Here is a 15,902-nt window from a genome sequence, read left to right as displayed (position 1 = left end):
ATTGTGTTTGCAAGAAATCAACTGTTTGATTAGTCATTCTTTGTAAGTGTGGACATACAATTTATATAAACTGTATGAATCCCACATTATGGAAATTCTCTTGGGAGGGAGAAGCGATAGGAAGAGAAAGTGAATTAGAGATATGATAGAAAAAATGGAAAAATGAATCATATACACTGTGATTGTTTATATGTACAGAAAGTGCAGTGGAAGTAATAATGTACTATACACATGTATTTTTTTAGACTATATGGTGTGTGCTGTACATACAATACACATATCATAGATGGCAGTATTTGAGGGTTAGGGTTAGGATGGATGTCAGCAGCTGTAAGGCTGTATTTTTTATTTATTTTATTTATTTTGTTGATCACATAAATTGCCTAAAGGCTTTTTGCTCTTTGTTGTTTTTAAAAAAAAACCTTTTGTTTCATTCAAAAATTAAAAAATAAATAAATACTCACAACTTTATTAACAGCAACCATCTACACATATTTACAGTAAAATGCGGTATTTGCATTGTACATTCAAAAATCACAAATTATTAAGTGTTGCCATGGTTATTTCAGTTGTTTTGCATGCTGAGGATATATTTTTGCTGTTTCCGTTGTTTGAATGTTCGTGTGAGTCGGTCAGGATGAGGACATGTATTTATATTTAACAGTAACAAGCTGTTTGTGGTGATTAAATTAGAAACACTAACATTAAAGCAAAATGGTTGTAGATACTGTAATTACTGTAATAATCCTCTGTGGTTATGTGTTTAGCAACATTTGTGCTGTTTCACCAGCTGAAATTTGACTTTTAAAGTATTTTTTACAGCAACATAGAATATATTCCACCATCATGTCTGATTATAGATTTGTTATGTGACATATGTGACTTAAGAATGGACAAAAGGAAACTGTATGTGGGAGAAAGTAGTAAATAATTTTAGAAATTAAACACATTTGTTGAAGACCTCTGATGCCCTCTGAGTGCAGTGGCTTTTAATGAGTTTCCAGCCCTGCAGAGGACTCTTTTCCAGCTCGTATTTCTGCACCTAATCATGCTGTAAAGTGAGGTTTTTGTGACCCAGGTGAGCAAATATTGTCTCTTAGTCTAAACCCGTTTGGCTGCTGCTCTGCTGAGATTCCTGCAGGAATAGCAGCTGTAAAACTGAGGCAGCCTCTGGGAAAACTGGGACTCTAACCTGCAGCTGGTGCTCATTCAGCTAAGTCTATATCAACGAAATGACATTAGATTTTATTTCCTCAAAAAAAAAAAGAAAAAAGAAAAAAACTAAACACAAATTGCAGGTGTCTTCAGTGGAATCTGCTCATGAAAATGAATTCTTTCCTTATGACTGCTTCTAAAGGGAAGGTACTAAAAATTAAAAACAATTATTCAGACTTTCATCAGGTGCATCAGGTGTTTTATTAGACGTACCCCTTGTTTTTATGACAGGAGCTGTCATCTTGTTTTGTTCATCTTGCCACAACGCTGACACCTCCTGGTAACATCCCATAACTACAATGATTGAATCACAATTCAACATCAGAATTTCAACTGACCGAAATTTTGTTGTTATGATAATAAAAAGAAAATATATGTAGCAAAAACAGTAATAAAAGACGCTCACAGGGGGGGGGGAGGGAGAAAAGGTGACATTATCTAAGACAGTTTTTGTATTTCTAAAAACAAGGCACTCGTACTTAGTCCTTTTCATCAGTTATTTATTTATACATGCAATTAACCCCTTAGGTGACCGGACAACCGATAAGATGGGTGAGGCTTTTCTTGTAAGGTCTTTTTTTCTTTTTTAGTGAGTATAAAAATTTAAAAATTTCAGATTTTTCATCTTTTCACAGAGAATTCAGCTAAATAGTTTTTATTCAAACTGTGCATTCATTTTTATTTTTAATTTTCTGTGTTGCTTTGCTTTTGATTAAATTTCATTTATGTGTTGTGATATCTAGTTTGTCAATAAATAAATAAATACAATAAAATAGTCAAGAATAAATTATTATAAATTATTATAGCAAGGAGCTGTTACGTGATTGTTCTTTACTAGTGATTATATTGATTTGATGAAAAATATTAATAGAAAATAATTGAATAATTGGTCTTAATTAATTTATCAAATTACTATTTTATTGAATAAAAAAGAGAATTATCAAATGTAAAGGAGCCTCTTTTATGTAAAGGGCTGCCGGGGGATTCCCATGATGCATTGAGTTTTTCCTTTCCAGTCACCTTTCTCACTCACTATGTGTTAACAGACCTCTCTGTATTGAATCGTATCTGTTATTAATCTCTGTCTCTCTTCCACAGCATGTCTTTATCCTGTCTTCCTTCTCTCACCCCAACCGGTCGCAGCAGATGGCCGCCCCTCCCTGAGCCTGGTTCTGCCGGAGGTTTCTTCCTGTTAAAAGGGAGTTTTTCCTTCCCACTGTCGCCAAAGTGCTTGCTCATAGGGGGTCATATGATTGTTGGGCTTTTCTCTGTATCTATGAAGCGCCTTGAGGCGACATTTGTTGTGATTTGGCGCTATATAAATAAAATTGAATTGAATTGAATTGAATTGAATCTTTTAGCCGTGTTATCACTAAAAGTTGCTGCCTACTTACGGTAGTGTAAACAGCGGTTTTAATGGTTTTAATGAGGTAAGGACGCCAAAAAAAAAAAAGTCGATATGTCCCTACAGAGCTTCCGTACACCGGAAGCAGCATGTTAGTAGTTTGCTGTGGTTGTTACAAGGGCAGAAGATTTGTTTCTGCAAGCAGTTTACTCTACTGATATAATTTAAGGTGCTCTGATTTAGATTTAAAGCATTTATTCATTTATCTCCAGTACCACAAATCTAATATAAGGTAAGTTCAGACGTAACAAAGGGGTTAAATAAAACGCCTTCAGTTCAAAACGAAGAAATAAGCGACCGTTTGCTAACATATTGATGTTTCCTGAGTGCCCAGCTTGTTGTGTCATGCTGTCATTAAACAAAGTGTGTCTATAATCTAAAGGTCACATGGGGAGAAACAAACTGCGGTTCCACAAAACTCAACCTTTTTCCTTTTTCCCTTCCTTTTCTCTCTCTCACACACTGTCTCTTACACACATTAAGGTTGAAAATCCAACTCGGAATTTTATTTTTGGAGGAGTGGCAAACTATTTTCAAAATAAAGTTACAACATTTTTCTTCTGTCTGAATTTAATATAAAATATTGACGATCTGTTGTTTTTGTTATAGGTTTTAAATGTACAAAATTACATATAATCACAATAAAATAAGGTATTCTCATTCTAATCTGTTCTAAAATATGTGCAGACATTGTTTTAAATTTCACTGAAGAGCGAGGTCTGCTGTCTGTCATCTGTACTAGAGGGCAGAGCTGAGTACCTCTGTGTAGCAGTGAAATAAAATAAAAATATTCTATCAGGAAAGTTAGATGCAGTGTAATGAATTAATGTGACCTTCATAATGGAGGCAAAATGAAAGAAGTGAACATGCTGTCTATCCCTGTTTTTGTAAATAAAGTTGTTTGTATTTGTTGGTCTCCCCTCAGATGTCTCTGGAGCCGCTGGCTAAGAAGCTCATGAAGGGCGTGATTGCTCTGGAGCTGCTGGGCGTCCTCGGGGCTTACGGTCTGTTTCACACAATGGACACTAGTCGAGGTATGAAATTATGACGTTAAATGGATCTGAAATAGGTCTGGCTTTATATCATCCTAAATTTCATGTTTTATATCCTGCACCACCTGCAGATTTCAGGAACATCATGAACAGGAGGTTCCCATCCATCCTAGAAGGTGAGAAGAATCTCCAGGTTCAAACTGGGGCTTAGCAGAAGGCGTTTTTCAACTCTAATATGGACACTGGCTTCTGTCATAATAATAATTACTGTTTATATAGTGTGGTCCAGATTTAAGATCATTACTAAATGAGAAAATCAGAAACACACACACCACAGCCTGCACAACGTATGAAAATAAAAATGTCAGAGCACAGATAACGTTGAAATGTACATACAACAGATGAAAATTAGGTCATATTTAAATAAATTAAAACCCAAGTTGGTGAAATAAATCAATTCATATGAAAATAAAAATGATTAGTGCAATTTCAGCAGAACAACAAAGTTTTATTGAAGTTCATCTGAAGATACCAACATGGCACCAAATAAAAGACAATATACATTAAATCAAGTAATGTGTAAAAGTATATTAGGTACACATGTACTGCAGAACAACCTGATTTTTTGAGCCATAAATTAAACAACATGTTTATTCTTCCTTCTGCTTTATGTGAACATCATATCATAATTTCTGTAAGTTAATCAGCTGCACAGCTCTGCTGCCGGTCTCTCAACCCACAAATTTCCAACACAACAAAATTAATTTTGTGACGTCCGCTTCCTCCCAGTTTACTACAAGTCCAACGAGTGGGCGGGGATCTACGGCATCCGAGAGAGAGACCAGGAGGCCTGGTCAGCCAAACAGGATTGAAGGTGTCCATCGACGTCATCGTCATTATCACGTGCAGCGCCTTGGCGTCGGAGTCTGGAGCCTCCCACTTCGGCTGCTTCAGCACTGCACATTAGGAAAAAAGACATCGCTTCCTGTAAAGACTCATCCGATCTCATTCATTTATACAGGAATTTGTCTTTTCTCTGTGGAGAAGTTATTAAATGTGGCTGGTATCCAGCCCAGTTAAGGAAATCCTGCCTTTGTTGTTATTTTTAAACACATATACTTTGTATATATTTGCTGCTGTATGAAGCAGCCAAACCCAAAAACCTATTTTTGTCTCACACTTGGTACCCAAGTACAATCTCAAGTGGGGGTGATGATATGGTAAATGGACTGGTTCTTATGTAGCACTTTTCTACTCTATATGTGCAGTCAAAGCGCTTTATACAACTAATTCATTCGCCCAATCACTTTTTCTAACTGTCTAACATTCATACTCCGATGGATGCATCGGAGAGCATCCATCGGAGTATCTTGCCTAAGGATAGTATCTTGCCTAAGGATATTTGGCATGCAGCCTAGGATCGAACCACCAACCTTCCAGTAGCTGACCTGCTCTGCCACCTGAGCTATAGCCACCCCCTTCCGCTTGACCTGACATCCTGGTTCCCTCTTGCCAGAGCATTTGTGGACTCACTGGATGTAGACACCCTGGTCGGGAGTCAAACCACTCACCTGAACTTCCAAAGGCGAGTGGTGTTACCACTATGCTATCGATCGATCAATCGATATACATATATATATGTATAGGTGTGTGTGTGTATATGTATTTGTGGACTTTCTTGATGTCCCTGTTACTCCCGCTTTTTCTTTGCTGACCTTTAGCATTACATTCTTGCACTTCCTATTACTTTAGTTTGATATAATAGCTGTAAACTAACAACAGCCACAAGAGGTGTTATAGCTGTTGTACAAAATCAGTGTTTTTCTTTTTGTCTGTTGATAACATTAATTATATCATTACTGCTGTAAACTAAGTTACAGCAATTTGTAAACTTCACGAATTTACAACTAATTTAAAATGACTACATTTATTGAGCAAGTGTACCTAATAATCTTCCATCAGTTCAGGTACAAAATACTTTCTAGATTAATCATTTGGTCTATTAAAAGTTAGGAATTTGTGAAACAGCGACAGAGAAAATCAGAAAAATAGTATTGCTTGATATTAAATTACATTTAAAATGGTTTAAATCTGTTAACTGCTATATTTGATCATTTTATCCATTCATCCATCTTCTTTTGCTTAATCAGGTTACGGGCAGGAGCCGGAGCCTATCCCAGTTGATACTTAATAAGTTTTAATAGTTAATACCACACCAACAAAAAACCTGAACCAATTTTAATTTGTAAATGTAAAACAACAAAACCTTGAAACGGTGCAGACCGTTCTAAAAATGGCACATTCTGATCAGTATGTTCAACTTGATCCGAACGACATCATTAAACCTGTAAACACACTGAACAGGATCATGAAACACTTAAATGTTTGTCTCACACAAACACACACACACAGGTTGTATGTGAATTGATTTGTTAGATACAAGGAAATTTGCTGCTTATGTGTCAAACAGGCTCATCCCATGTCAGCTCAGATTTGCCTGAAAAAAAATTCTGACTTCTTAAAAGGAACGAATCATGAGATTTCTCAAAAATAAAAAATTGCTGCTGTCAACCAGCCTCCTGGTAGAAGTTCTTGAGGTTGTGCTTGAATTATCGCACTCATAAACTTCAGCCTCTCACAGCTGAGGATGAAGGTCGGGATGTTTTTACACATCACTCTGAAATCCTTTTTTTGAGGGAGCACTTTAAAATCCCAATATCTAGAAAACTCCCAGAGCTTCAAATATGTTAGAGTAAATATGAATGTGGAGCGTCAGCAGTGCAGCTCCAGTTAACGTAAAACGGTGGGCGTTTGAAGTCCCTAAAATATTTCAATCTGTGATCTCCGACAGCGGATTTGGAGACTTGTAGAAACCACAGTAGATTTTATTTAGAGCTTCTCACATACAAGACACGGGATATTCTTGAAAACAGTCCGAAGGTGAAAAACAAACCAAGAAAACAGCACAGCGGCATACACCCTCTCATTGTCCAGAGAAATTTGGGCCATGAGGTTGAAACTAAAACCAAAGCAATATTTCCCTTCTCTACATAAATATGAGTTATATGTGAGAGAACAGCGTAACAAATTTTGGATCTAATAAATTTACTTGGACTTTGTATATTGCGTCATACCTGGAAATATCACAGTGAACTTTTCCCCCAACATTTAAGCTTTAACGAGTGTAACGATTCACTTTTAGACTGTTTTTAAGACAATTCTGTGTAAACAACATTGTGTGAGAAGCAACATGTTTCTACAGGCTGTAGACATCTAAATATTTCAGCAACTTCAAGCATCCTTCATTCGTTCAGAGTCCATTTTCATAGAGGCACAGGACCAGATATTTACCCTAAAACACAAATGTTCCCTCAAAAACATAATGAAACAGCCCTGCTTTCATCCCGTGAAGTATTCATCTATGCATTTTAAAACCAAAGTTTATTTTAAACATGATGGACTGAGATGGAATGATCCAGATGAGATTTGCAGCAAAATGTTCAGCACAACAAAGTCTTTGATTTTACAAAAAAATAAAACAAGCTAAATGTGGCTCCTCTTCACCAGCCCCCAGATTGAATCTGTAAACACCGTTTTATGTCCGTATCCTCCCGGTTTACGATGAGACCGCTGAGTGTCCGGGAATCTACAGCGTCCGGGAGACAGACGAGGAAGGCGTGGTCACCAAAGGTGTCCCTCAGCTTTAGGCCAACATCTTCAGCATCCTCGTCATCTACTTCCTCTTCTTCTTGCTCCCAAACGTCCCGCTTCCCGTCCTGACTCGGCCGAACCCCATCTTCTTCTTGTTGAACGTGGTCTTCTTCCTGCGCAGCGTCTTGGCGTCACGGCCGTGGATCCAGTCGTCGCGCTGAGCTTCCCACTTCAGCTGCTTCAGACCTGCACACAGGAAAGGTTAGAAAAGAAAACACATTTGGTTTATCTGTGCAGCGCAGCTGAATGGGACTGACAGGACTTTCACTGTGTGGAGAAGTTATGAAACGTGAGACGTGGCCTTCATCTCGTCTGTTTGTTTTTAACCCTGTTATGACCTGAAACAACCTCAGCATCCTTCAGCCCTCACATGTCAGTCTGAATGTAATCATTCTTAGTTTCAAGGTCCATTAAATGATATCACTGTAATAACAGAGATGGCCTTTGGGTCAATATAAGGAATAAAACTAACTTACTAATGAATGAATGAATGAATTAGTTATACAGAACATTTCAGGTGCTGTAATTATAATAGAAACCATAACGATGACCTAGAGGTGGTCATAGTTTTAAAAGGCATCCCAGCACAAAATCCTATCCTCAGCCTTCAGGTGGCCACTGGGCTTGTTTCTGCAGTAGTATGAGCTGTTCAAGGTGAAGCTCTGATCTCACCTGCTTTGTCTCTATTCGCCATGGCGTTCAGCCCAATGTTGTCAAACTTGGAGCCGGCATTCTCGTCCAGCAGGCAGCCAAACTGACAAAAAAAAGAACAACAATAATGATGTTATAAGACCTTTGAAATATTTATGATTCCATAATCCTGTTGTGCTTGTTTCCATGAATTCTCTGAAGTCAAACTGACCTCTTCAGCAGAAGCAAACATGGCTGCATCTTTCTTTTCCTTCTTCTTCTTCTGTTTGGAACCTGAAACATTAAACAGTGATCAATAAAATAACCTCCGGAGTCGCTGACTGAGTTTTCTATACGCAGCCAAAACAAACTGACACATTAAATTATGTTAATAATTCTTTGAGCTACAGATCCAGCATTAACCTAAAGATCCGGAGAAGTCGAGGTCCTCTGAGGATTTTCTCTTTCCCTTCTTGGTCTGTGGGGTGATGTCTGGAGCTTCCATCTCATCGTCTTCTGAATCTATACAGTGGAAAAGGTTTTTCCCAGTTTCAATATTACATTTGAAAAGAATTATTTTCTCTCATATCTTCTGTTCCAGTGATGGACGTTCATATTCAACACGGCCCAAGTTCAAATAAGGAGCTTAGCACGTGCACAGCTAATCCTTTCAGCTTCAGACTGCTCTAAACACTCAGTTTCACACTGATTTTCCTCCTCTTGGATCTTTATGATGTCACAAAGAGCAAATATTCTGAATATGGCCATCACAGGAATAAACGCCCCACAAGTCTTCTGTGAGGGGCAGCCAATGAGGAGGAGCTTTAACTGCTCATTTCAGACAGAGCATGGACTCAGTATAAGATAGGGAAGGATTATTCTGAAATGTGAATCATGCAAAGCTGCTCTACAAGAGTCCAAGAATGAAAATAAGGAGCTGAAAATGAGCAGAATTCCACATTAGCAGAAGGATAAATTCCAGCCATTATTTATATTTAAGCATAGAACCCCAAATTTTGCATTCATTTATTAAATGTTTATAAGTTAACTGTAAGATATTATATGTTAATTAGGTGCTGCTTTAACAGATGAGTTACTGAATTTATTAGTCTGTATTTTTATAATGATTAAACTTCACTGGTTCCAGAACCTTAAATGTTTAGTGGTTTTCTTTGAATTATGGGGTGCTCAGATTATTGGCTCACATATCCCATGATGCACTGTGTTCCCTCTTCAGTATGTAAAAAACAGTGGTTGGGATTTCTAAAGGTACTGACCTCCAAATGCAGCATCTTCATCCTCCAGCTCAGGAACTGAAAGAAGAGGAGAAGGATCAGGTTTCTGTAAGAGCTCAGGTCGATTCTGTCCTTTAACTCAGAACAGCGTGGACTTGAATATATGAACATCAATATAATCTGAAGTTAAATAATGACAAAAAAAAGACATTTATATAGTCAGAAAAAAATAAAGGTATTGGTGTATTCATTTAAAAACAGAGAATATTGAACTGACACTCAAAACAAAGCTGTATTAAAATAAGTTTTTGTACTTTGTCATATTTTTTTTACCTTCATCATCATCATCATCCTCTTCTTCTCCATCAGGGTCCATGAACATCCCTCCTTCTTCCTCCAGTTCGTCTCCGAAGTCTTCCTCGTCCATGCTGCCCAGAGACACCTCCTCATCACCCAGGTCGTCCATGTCCGAGTTGTCCACGTCCGACTCAGAGTCATCTCCTGATTTCTTGTCTTTTTTACTCTTTACATTACTGACAGAAAAACAAAAAAGTCGTGAGGAAGAGGATGGTTCAGTCAGTGTGTAAAAGCCTTTAAAGTCTTTATTTGGTTTTTTCAAACAAAACCAAAATCGTGTTCGAGTCTCACAGCCAATCAGATTATTCTGTTTTTAAGACTAAATAAATACCAACATAATGCTCTTCCTAGTATTTCCTGTATTTGCTTTCCCATGTGTAGCAACAGTAATACAGAAATAAATAAAACAATAATACTGTAAACAGACTGAATATAAATTTAAGAATTACAAAGTAAATCAATAAATGAATGGAAATAAAACCCAAGAGTAAACCTGAAAACTCACCCTGCAAAGTCCAGATTATCACTGCCGAGGTCGGTAAAGTACGAATCGCCTTCAAAGGTGTCTGCCAAAAAACAAACAAACAGTTACTCAGCCAGAGAACTTTAAGTTATACTACAAGCAAAGGGTCCAAGCGTCCTTTAGCGGGAACCCTGTCACAGCCCAGAGCCGAGCATTCCCTCGAGAACACCAGAACCGGCAGGTCGACCACTAACGGCCGGGTCTCTTCACGGATGAGAGGAGGTTGACATTGAGCACACGTGCCAAATGTTTAACTGTTGAAGGGTAGCAGCACCTCAGACTGGCCAGGAGTTCACCGATTCCCTGATCTCAGGGAAGATCCTCCCATCATCAGGATCACGCCCAAGTGTTATCAGGCACGTGTGGGCCAAACTCACAGTGAGCCAAACTACACTAAGACTGGATCAGCCTGTGATTTTAATTTTTACCTTTTATTTGAAATATAAAAGATTTTAAATGCAGTGTTTTATGTAATCCGTGTTTATAAATTTAACTGTACAAGTGTCTCGACTGAAGCCATTAACCAAGGATCTGTGATGTTTTCATGAGGAGATACTGAGCATTAAATTAGAGATGATGGTTTATTTACCAAGAAGTTTCTCAAACTCATCATCGTCCACATCCTCCAGGCTCTCGTCGTCATCGTCGCCTCGTGGCCGGCGTTGCTGCTTCTCTTGCTGACGTTTCTTGAAGAAGCTGACAAATGAAACAAAGAAACAAAACTCATTAAACATAATACAGTCGAAAAACAGTGGAAATATGTCAGGTGACTTTGCTGGGACGCACCGATGGAAGAAGATCTCATCAACAGGAACCTGACTTTCTTCTTTGGACAGAAACTCTGCGCTGTTCACTGACACACACAAATAATTTAAAGGATCCACACTTCATCTGACATCACAGAGCAGGTGAAGGAAAAAAAAAAAAACATAGAAAGTGTGAAATTTGTTTAAAGTTACCTGGTAGCAAGCTGACAGGTAATCTGTGTTTGGGCTTCATCACAGCGGCGTCGGTGTTTTCTAAAGAATAAAAAATATTGAAGCACTGAAAGTTTACACTTAAAATTATTAATATTAGTTTTGATCCGAGACAGCAATGAAACCACAGACTAATAATAACGACTCTTCAGGATGTTTTTTATCGTTTTCTATCTTTCTGAGTCTGAATTTTTTTATTTTTCTGTCGTTTTCAGCTTGTAAAGACTTATTTAGATTGTCTTTACTGTCCACTGTCTCTTGTTTCTCTGCAGGTTGCTGCTGTTTTGCAGCTTTGTGCATTTTTTGCATTTTATTTCATCTCTTTTTCATTGTTTTTGTTAGTCTTTTAAGTCAGTTTGTTTTAATCATCCTTTCTTTTTTGAATCTCTTTAAACTATTTCACAAATGTGAACATTTGACACCAGTTTTCGTCATTTTCCCATCTACATGTGATCATTTTGTATCCATCTGTGTTTATGTTGCATCATTTTTGATCATTAGAATTCGGTGCTTGTTTGTCTTACGTTCTGCTTTGAGCTGTTTGGGGTTTCTGAAGACGAATCGATCGAGGAAGCGGATGAGGGTGAAGTCCTGCAGAGGGTCCCCAGAGTACTGGATGAAGTCTCCCTGTGGAAAAAAAATCATATCAAACATTAACAGCAAGAATCATGACGACTACAGAGCTCCTGAGCGTGTGGAAAGGGGCGGGGCTTTTACCTGCAGAATGGTTTTTGCAAACAGCGACACTGACGGATGGAAGTGCAGAGCGAGCTGCAGAGAACATCAGACATTAGGTTATACACAGAAGCTTGTGAACACAAGCTCTGGTTGCAAACTTTGTGTTTATTAGGACAGATTTTTTTTTACCTTCTGCAGCTCCCATAAAGTCGAGCGATCTGCACCGCAGAATAACGGGTTTCTGTGCAGCGGGTCGTAGGTCTGAACACTCTTCATTCCTGAAAGAAAACAGGAAGGAGAAACAAACATGATGAAGCTCGTCTTCTTATTTACTGTCCTGCTTTATTTTAATCAGCCAGGTGCAACAAACACACATAACTATGTTGCCTATTTAAATTAGAGCCGGTAGCTGGAATAGAGATTACAACATGATCTAAAAGTTTTTCCTGATTCAGGCAAATAAAAAAATCTGCCATTAGTTTCATGAAGCTAAAACAAAACAACTAGCTATTAAACAATAGTCTCCCAGGAAGACAATGGGTGGAAAGTACCAGGGGCACGGGCGGTTATGTTAGATTAAACCCATCCTTCAACAACAGTTTTCAAACAAAGAAGGCTGACAGAAAGATAATTACGATTTTATGAACGTCAGCACTAATCTTTGTGTTTCACAGACCTTCCAGGTTCTGGTGATGTACCCATGATGCTGCAGGTTTGACCTCCTCTGCCTCTGTGTTTGTTTGTTCCTCTAGTTTGTCAGCATCCACGAATCGCTCCTCTTCATCATCATCATCATCTGCAGCGAGGTCTTTGAACGCCTCCTCTTCCTCATTCTGAATGAAGCCATAATTCAAACGTTTAAAGCAGTCCATCTTTGAGAGCATTTTTGTCCAAAAGGAAAATCTAAAGCATCAGTCTTACACCCTCTGAGATTTCTTACCCCCTCCTCCTCCTGCAGCAGTATCTTCAGGCCCGGTTTGGCCCTCATGACCTCCGACACCAAGAAGAGCGCCCCACAGGCGAAGCTGGCGCTCTGCTCGGCGCTGATCTGCAGCAGCCGTTTGACAAAGGCTTTGACCCGCCTCAGCGCCACGTCAGCCTTCATGGATTTGTACAGCAGGTTCAGGAACATGTTCGGGCGGGAGGACGACGACAGCCCAGGGTCCAGCAGCTTTCTGCAACACAGGTGGAGAAAGTAAACACCTGAATGTTGTCTGTTTAGAGCCCACGAACAAGCAGCCAGGCGAGGTTTTTCCTACCTGTACAGAGCCACATAGTACCGGTCCGAGATGCTCTGCTGGGAGTCCATCACCTGGAACAGCAGCATGAGCGCCTGCACGGCTGTGTTGAACTTCACCAGATGAACCACTTTGAAGAGTGTGTCCATCTGCTCTCTCACTTTGTCGTCCCCGGCGCTGGTGTAGGGATACGCCCTGTTCACGCCCGCCAACAGCGCACTCAGCATCTTCGACTCAATGTCCTTCTTTTTGATGCAGGCACGGAAGAAGGAGAAGTAAATGGTGATGAGCTTGGCGGCGAGCCCGTCCTCGTCGTGGCTCAGGATCACCTGGCTGAGGAAGCACACGGCGTAGTACTGCGCCTTTGGGCTGATGTTGGGTCGGAACAGGAGCCGCTCCACCTCGCAGCACACCACCCCCTTCATGTTGGGGTGTTTGTGCAGCAGCGTCTCCAGCAGGTACGATGCCTTCGCTGCCGTCTTGTACTCGGGGTCTCCAAGCTTGTTTACCACTTGGGTGAGCAGCGCCTTCTCCTGTTCTGGACGGCTGCACAGCAGCTCATGGGCAGTGGCTAACGCCTTTGCCTTGGTGGCAGGCACTGTGTCGTGAGCCACCGAGTCCAGCGCCACCACAAACTCAGCCACGTGGTGCTTCAGCTGGTGCTCAAAGTACCAGAGGATGAGGCGGCGGTCGCGGGCGTCGCGGTTGCCGCTGGCCTTCTCCTCAAGCTGGTCGAACGGGTGCTGGGCAAAGGTGCGGAGCTTCCTGTCCTCGGGCAGCAGGTTGGACAGCAGCAGCTCTCGCAGCGTGTCCATTGCCATCAGACCCATCCGCCGACTGCCCTTCTTCTTCACCATGGTGACTAGGTTCTCCACGTGCTCCAGCATGTGCACCGGAGCGTCCTGAATCAGAACTGTCATGGCTGCCATTCTGTCCGCCAGCACGCCGGAGGAGACAACTGTCTTCATCCAGGCCGAGTTGGCGCCTTTCTGCAAGCTCTTCTTGGTCTTGTAGAGGTTCACCTCAGCCTCGAACAGCTGCTGAGCGAGCGTCTTGTACTGTGAGACCAGGGCAGCATCCTGTGGCGCCGACGAGCCCTCTTCTGTGTAATCCAGCTCGAACCACTTACCACCAGGTTTGATCAGCAGAACCTGCCGCGGCTGGAACTCAAACACGGTCTGGCTCTGTTTCGCCTTTTTTGCCGCCGATACCGGCGCCTCTTTTGTCTTCTTCTGCTTCTGATCAAAGACGTTGGGCTGAGTGTCAGGTGCCGTCTCCTCTGCTTTCTCCACTTTGACGTTTTTAGCTTTCTTCTCGCCAGCAGCCGTGGCAGCCGTGGCGGCTTCGCCCTGAGGCTTGTCCGGAATGGTTTGCTGCGTCGCGTATGCCCGAATGCCCAGCTTGGTGATGAATGACTCCAGCTCGCCCTCCTCCAGGTCATCTATCGCTCCTTTCATGCCGCCATCGACAAGCTCGTTGGAGTCTTCGAGGCCGGCAAGGAGGATATAGTCGGCCTAAAGACGTAGAGAAGAACCACAAAGAAAAGATTAAAAATATGTGACAAAGAATTCTGATTAACATTTGTGTATAAATTGTATTTAAACGTTTACTTTATTTGATACGTTTTTATTTATTTATGTAAATAATACCATGGAAGCATGGATCCATCCTGAGTGTATAACAACTGTTCAGCCAGTGGTCTAATGGTGTGGGGATATTTACTTGGCACACTTTGTGTCCCTTAGTACCAACTGAGCATTGTTAAAACACCACAGCCTTCCTGGTTACTTGAACATGACACTGAGTTCACTGTACTCAAATGGCCTCCAAAAGCATCAGAGCTCAATACAGGAGAGCACCAACAGGAGATCCGCATCATGGATGAGCAGCAGCTGTCTGATACGATCACGTCATTAAGGGCCAAAATCTCCTAGGAATGTTTCGAGCGCCTTGTTGAATCTATGAAGAATTAAGGCAGCTCTGAAAGAAAAAGTGGATCCAACCCAGTAACAGCAAAGTGTACCTAATAAACTGTCCGGTGACTGTGCTTTTACGTCACATAAACTTTCGTGTCAGTTCAGAAAACTATAAAAACAAACCGACCTCCACAAGTTAAAACGCTCTCTGACTGTGAGTGTTTGCCCTGTTTCACCAGGTAAATTCACCTTAGTTCCTCCGAGCCGTAAAACCTCCTCCAGACTGAGCTCCTCTTCCTCTCTCTCCTCCTCTTTCGTATTCTTCTCTTCACCTTCATCCTCCTCTCCGCCGCTGTTTTTCGCCTCCGGCTCGTTTTCTTCGGCCTCAAATGTCACTTTTTTGGACTTTTTACGTTGCTTGTTTTTCGCTGCCATGCTGTTTGCAGCGTGAGGGAAACTGACCCGGATGTTGAACGAAACGTTTCCGGTGCACGGTTGCCAGATCTAATAGTGGGGTGCTATCAGAATTCAACTCAGAATCCATTTATTGTCATTAAACATACAATGAGAACCAGCTCCCTGGTAGCAGAATTTAGAATAAATACAAATTTATAAAAATCTTAAAATCTAATTATACAAATGTACAAGGTCATTATGTGTTAGCCAATATTTTTCACATTTGTGAACAATAAGCAGCCCGAATTGACTATTGGGAGGTTGTAATTGACGTAATGTAGTTTTTACACTGGTAACCATCAATTAGTCGCATTATTGCAGAAGAAACCTTTAAAATGTGACAATTCTCAGGCAAGTTCTGGTCTCCCAGCATCCCTTCTAAGTTAGTTTACGGACCTTTATTTGAAATGAACCTCAGATATAAGATATAAAACAGACAGCATCGGTTTTTATTTTTATAGTTTTGTAGTCATATATGACTGAGGTGTGATGTCGATACTTGGCACAAATTAACAGAAGATTTTTGGCGGCATTTCCGGCCAACGCGCACGCTTTACTTTTTTTCTTCT

The 15,902-nt window shown here is 40.6% G+C and overlaps 2 protein-coding genes across 2 annotated transcripts; one reads left to right on the top strand and one right to left on the bottom strand.

The window, feature by feature from the left end:
• The first annotated feature begins 2,689 nt into the window (after positions 1 to 2,689).
• LOC146502115 (protein CEBPZOS-like) lies at positions 2,690 to 4,697 on the top strand. Its single transcript, XM_085133697.1, has 4 exons — positions 2,690 to 2,852; positions 3,546 to 3,654; positions 3,744 to 3,788; positions 4,402 to 4,697. Exons 2-4 carry the CDS (start codon positions 3,546 to 3,548, stop codon positions 4,482 to 4,484), a joined length of 237 nt encoding a protein of 78 aa, XP_084989823.1. The 5' UTR covers positions 2,690 to 2,852; the 3' UTR covers positions 4,485 to 4,697.
• A 1,779-nt stretch (positions 4,698 to 6,476) lies between these two features.
• On the bottom strand, positions 6,477 to 15,383 carry cebpz (CCAAT enhancer binding protein zeta). The gene is made up of 17 exons (XM_085133695.1): positions 15,127 to 15,383; positions 12,983 to 14,475; positions 12,664 to 12,898; positions 12,400 to 12,556; positions 11,913 to 12,001; positions 11,763 to 11,816; positions 11,570 to 11,672; positions 11,028 to 11,087; positions 10,855 to 10,921; positions 10,658 to 10,764; positions 10,051 to 10,111; positions 9,522 to 9,721; positions 9,231 to 9,266; positions 8,377 to 8,475; positions 8,186 to 8,247; positions 7,996 to 8,077; positions 6,477 to 7,509 (listed from the first exon to the last, which is right to left on the bottom strand). The coding sequence occupies exons 1-17, from the start codon at positions 15,310 to 15,312 to the stop codon at positions 7,346 to 7,348; spliced, it is 3,255 nt and encodes a 1,084-aa protein (XP_084989821.1). The 5' UTR covers positions 15,313 to 15,383; the 3' UTR covers positions 6,477 to 7,345.
• Positions 15,384 to 15,902: the final 519 nt, after the last annotated feature.

The sequence above is a fragment of the Neolamprologus multifasciatus genome, chromosome 15 (assembly GCF_963576455.1).
Source record: "Neolamprologus multifasciatus chromosome 15, fNeoMul1.2, whole genome shotgun sequence".
Lineage (NCBI taxonomy): Eukaryota > Metazoa > Chordata > Actinopteri > Cichliformes > Cichlidae > Neolamprologus > Neolamprologus multifasciatus.
Note: the sequence above shows the minus strand (reverse complement) of the source record. Positions and strands in the feature narration are given on the sequence as shown.

Coding starts and splice junctions, on each gene's coding strand:
- LOC146502115 (XM_085133697.1), top strand. CDS start 3,546: ATGTCTCTGGAGCCGCTGGCTAAGAAGCTCATGAAGGGCGTGATTGCT. Junction 3,655..3,743: donor CACAATGGACACTAGTCGAG/GTATGAAATTAT, acceptor CACCACCTGCAG/ATTTCAGGAACATCATGAAC. Junction 3,789..4,401: donor GTTCCCATCCATCCTAGAAG/GTGAGAAGAATC, acceptor GCTTCCTCCCAG/TTTACTACAAGTCCAACGAG.
- cebpz (XM_085133695.1), bottom strand. CDS start 15,312: ATGGCAGCGAAAAACAAGCAACGTAAAAAGTCCAAAAAAGTGACATTT. Junction 8,476..9,230: donor TGAAGATGCTGCATTTGGAG/GTCAGTACCTTT, acceptor TCCACTGTATAG/ATTCAGAAGACGATGAGATG. Junction 8,078..8,185: donor TGTTTGCTTCTGCTGAAGAG/GTCAGTTTGACT, acceptor TTTTTTTGTCAG/TTTGGCTGCCTGCTGGACGA.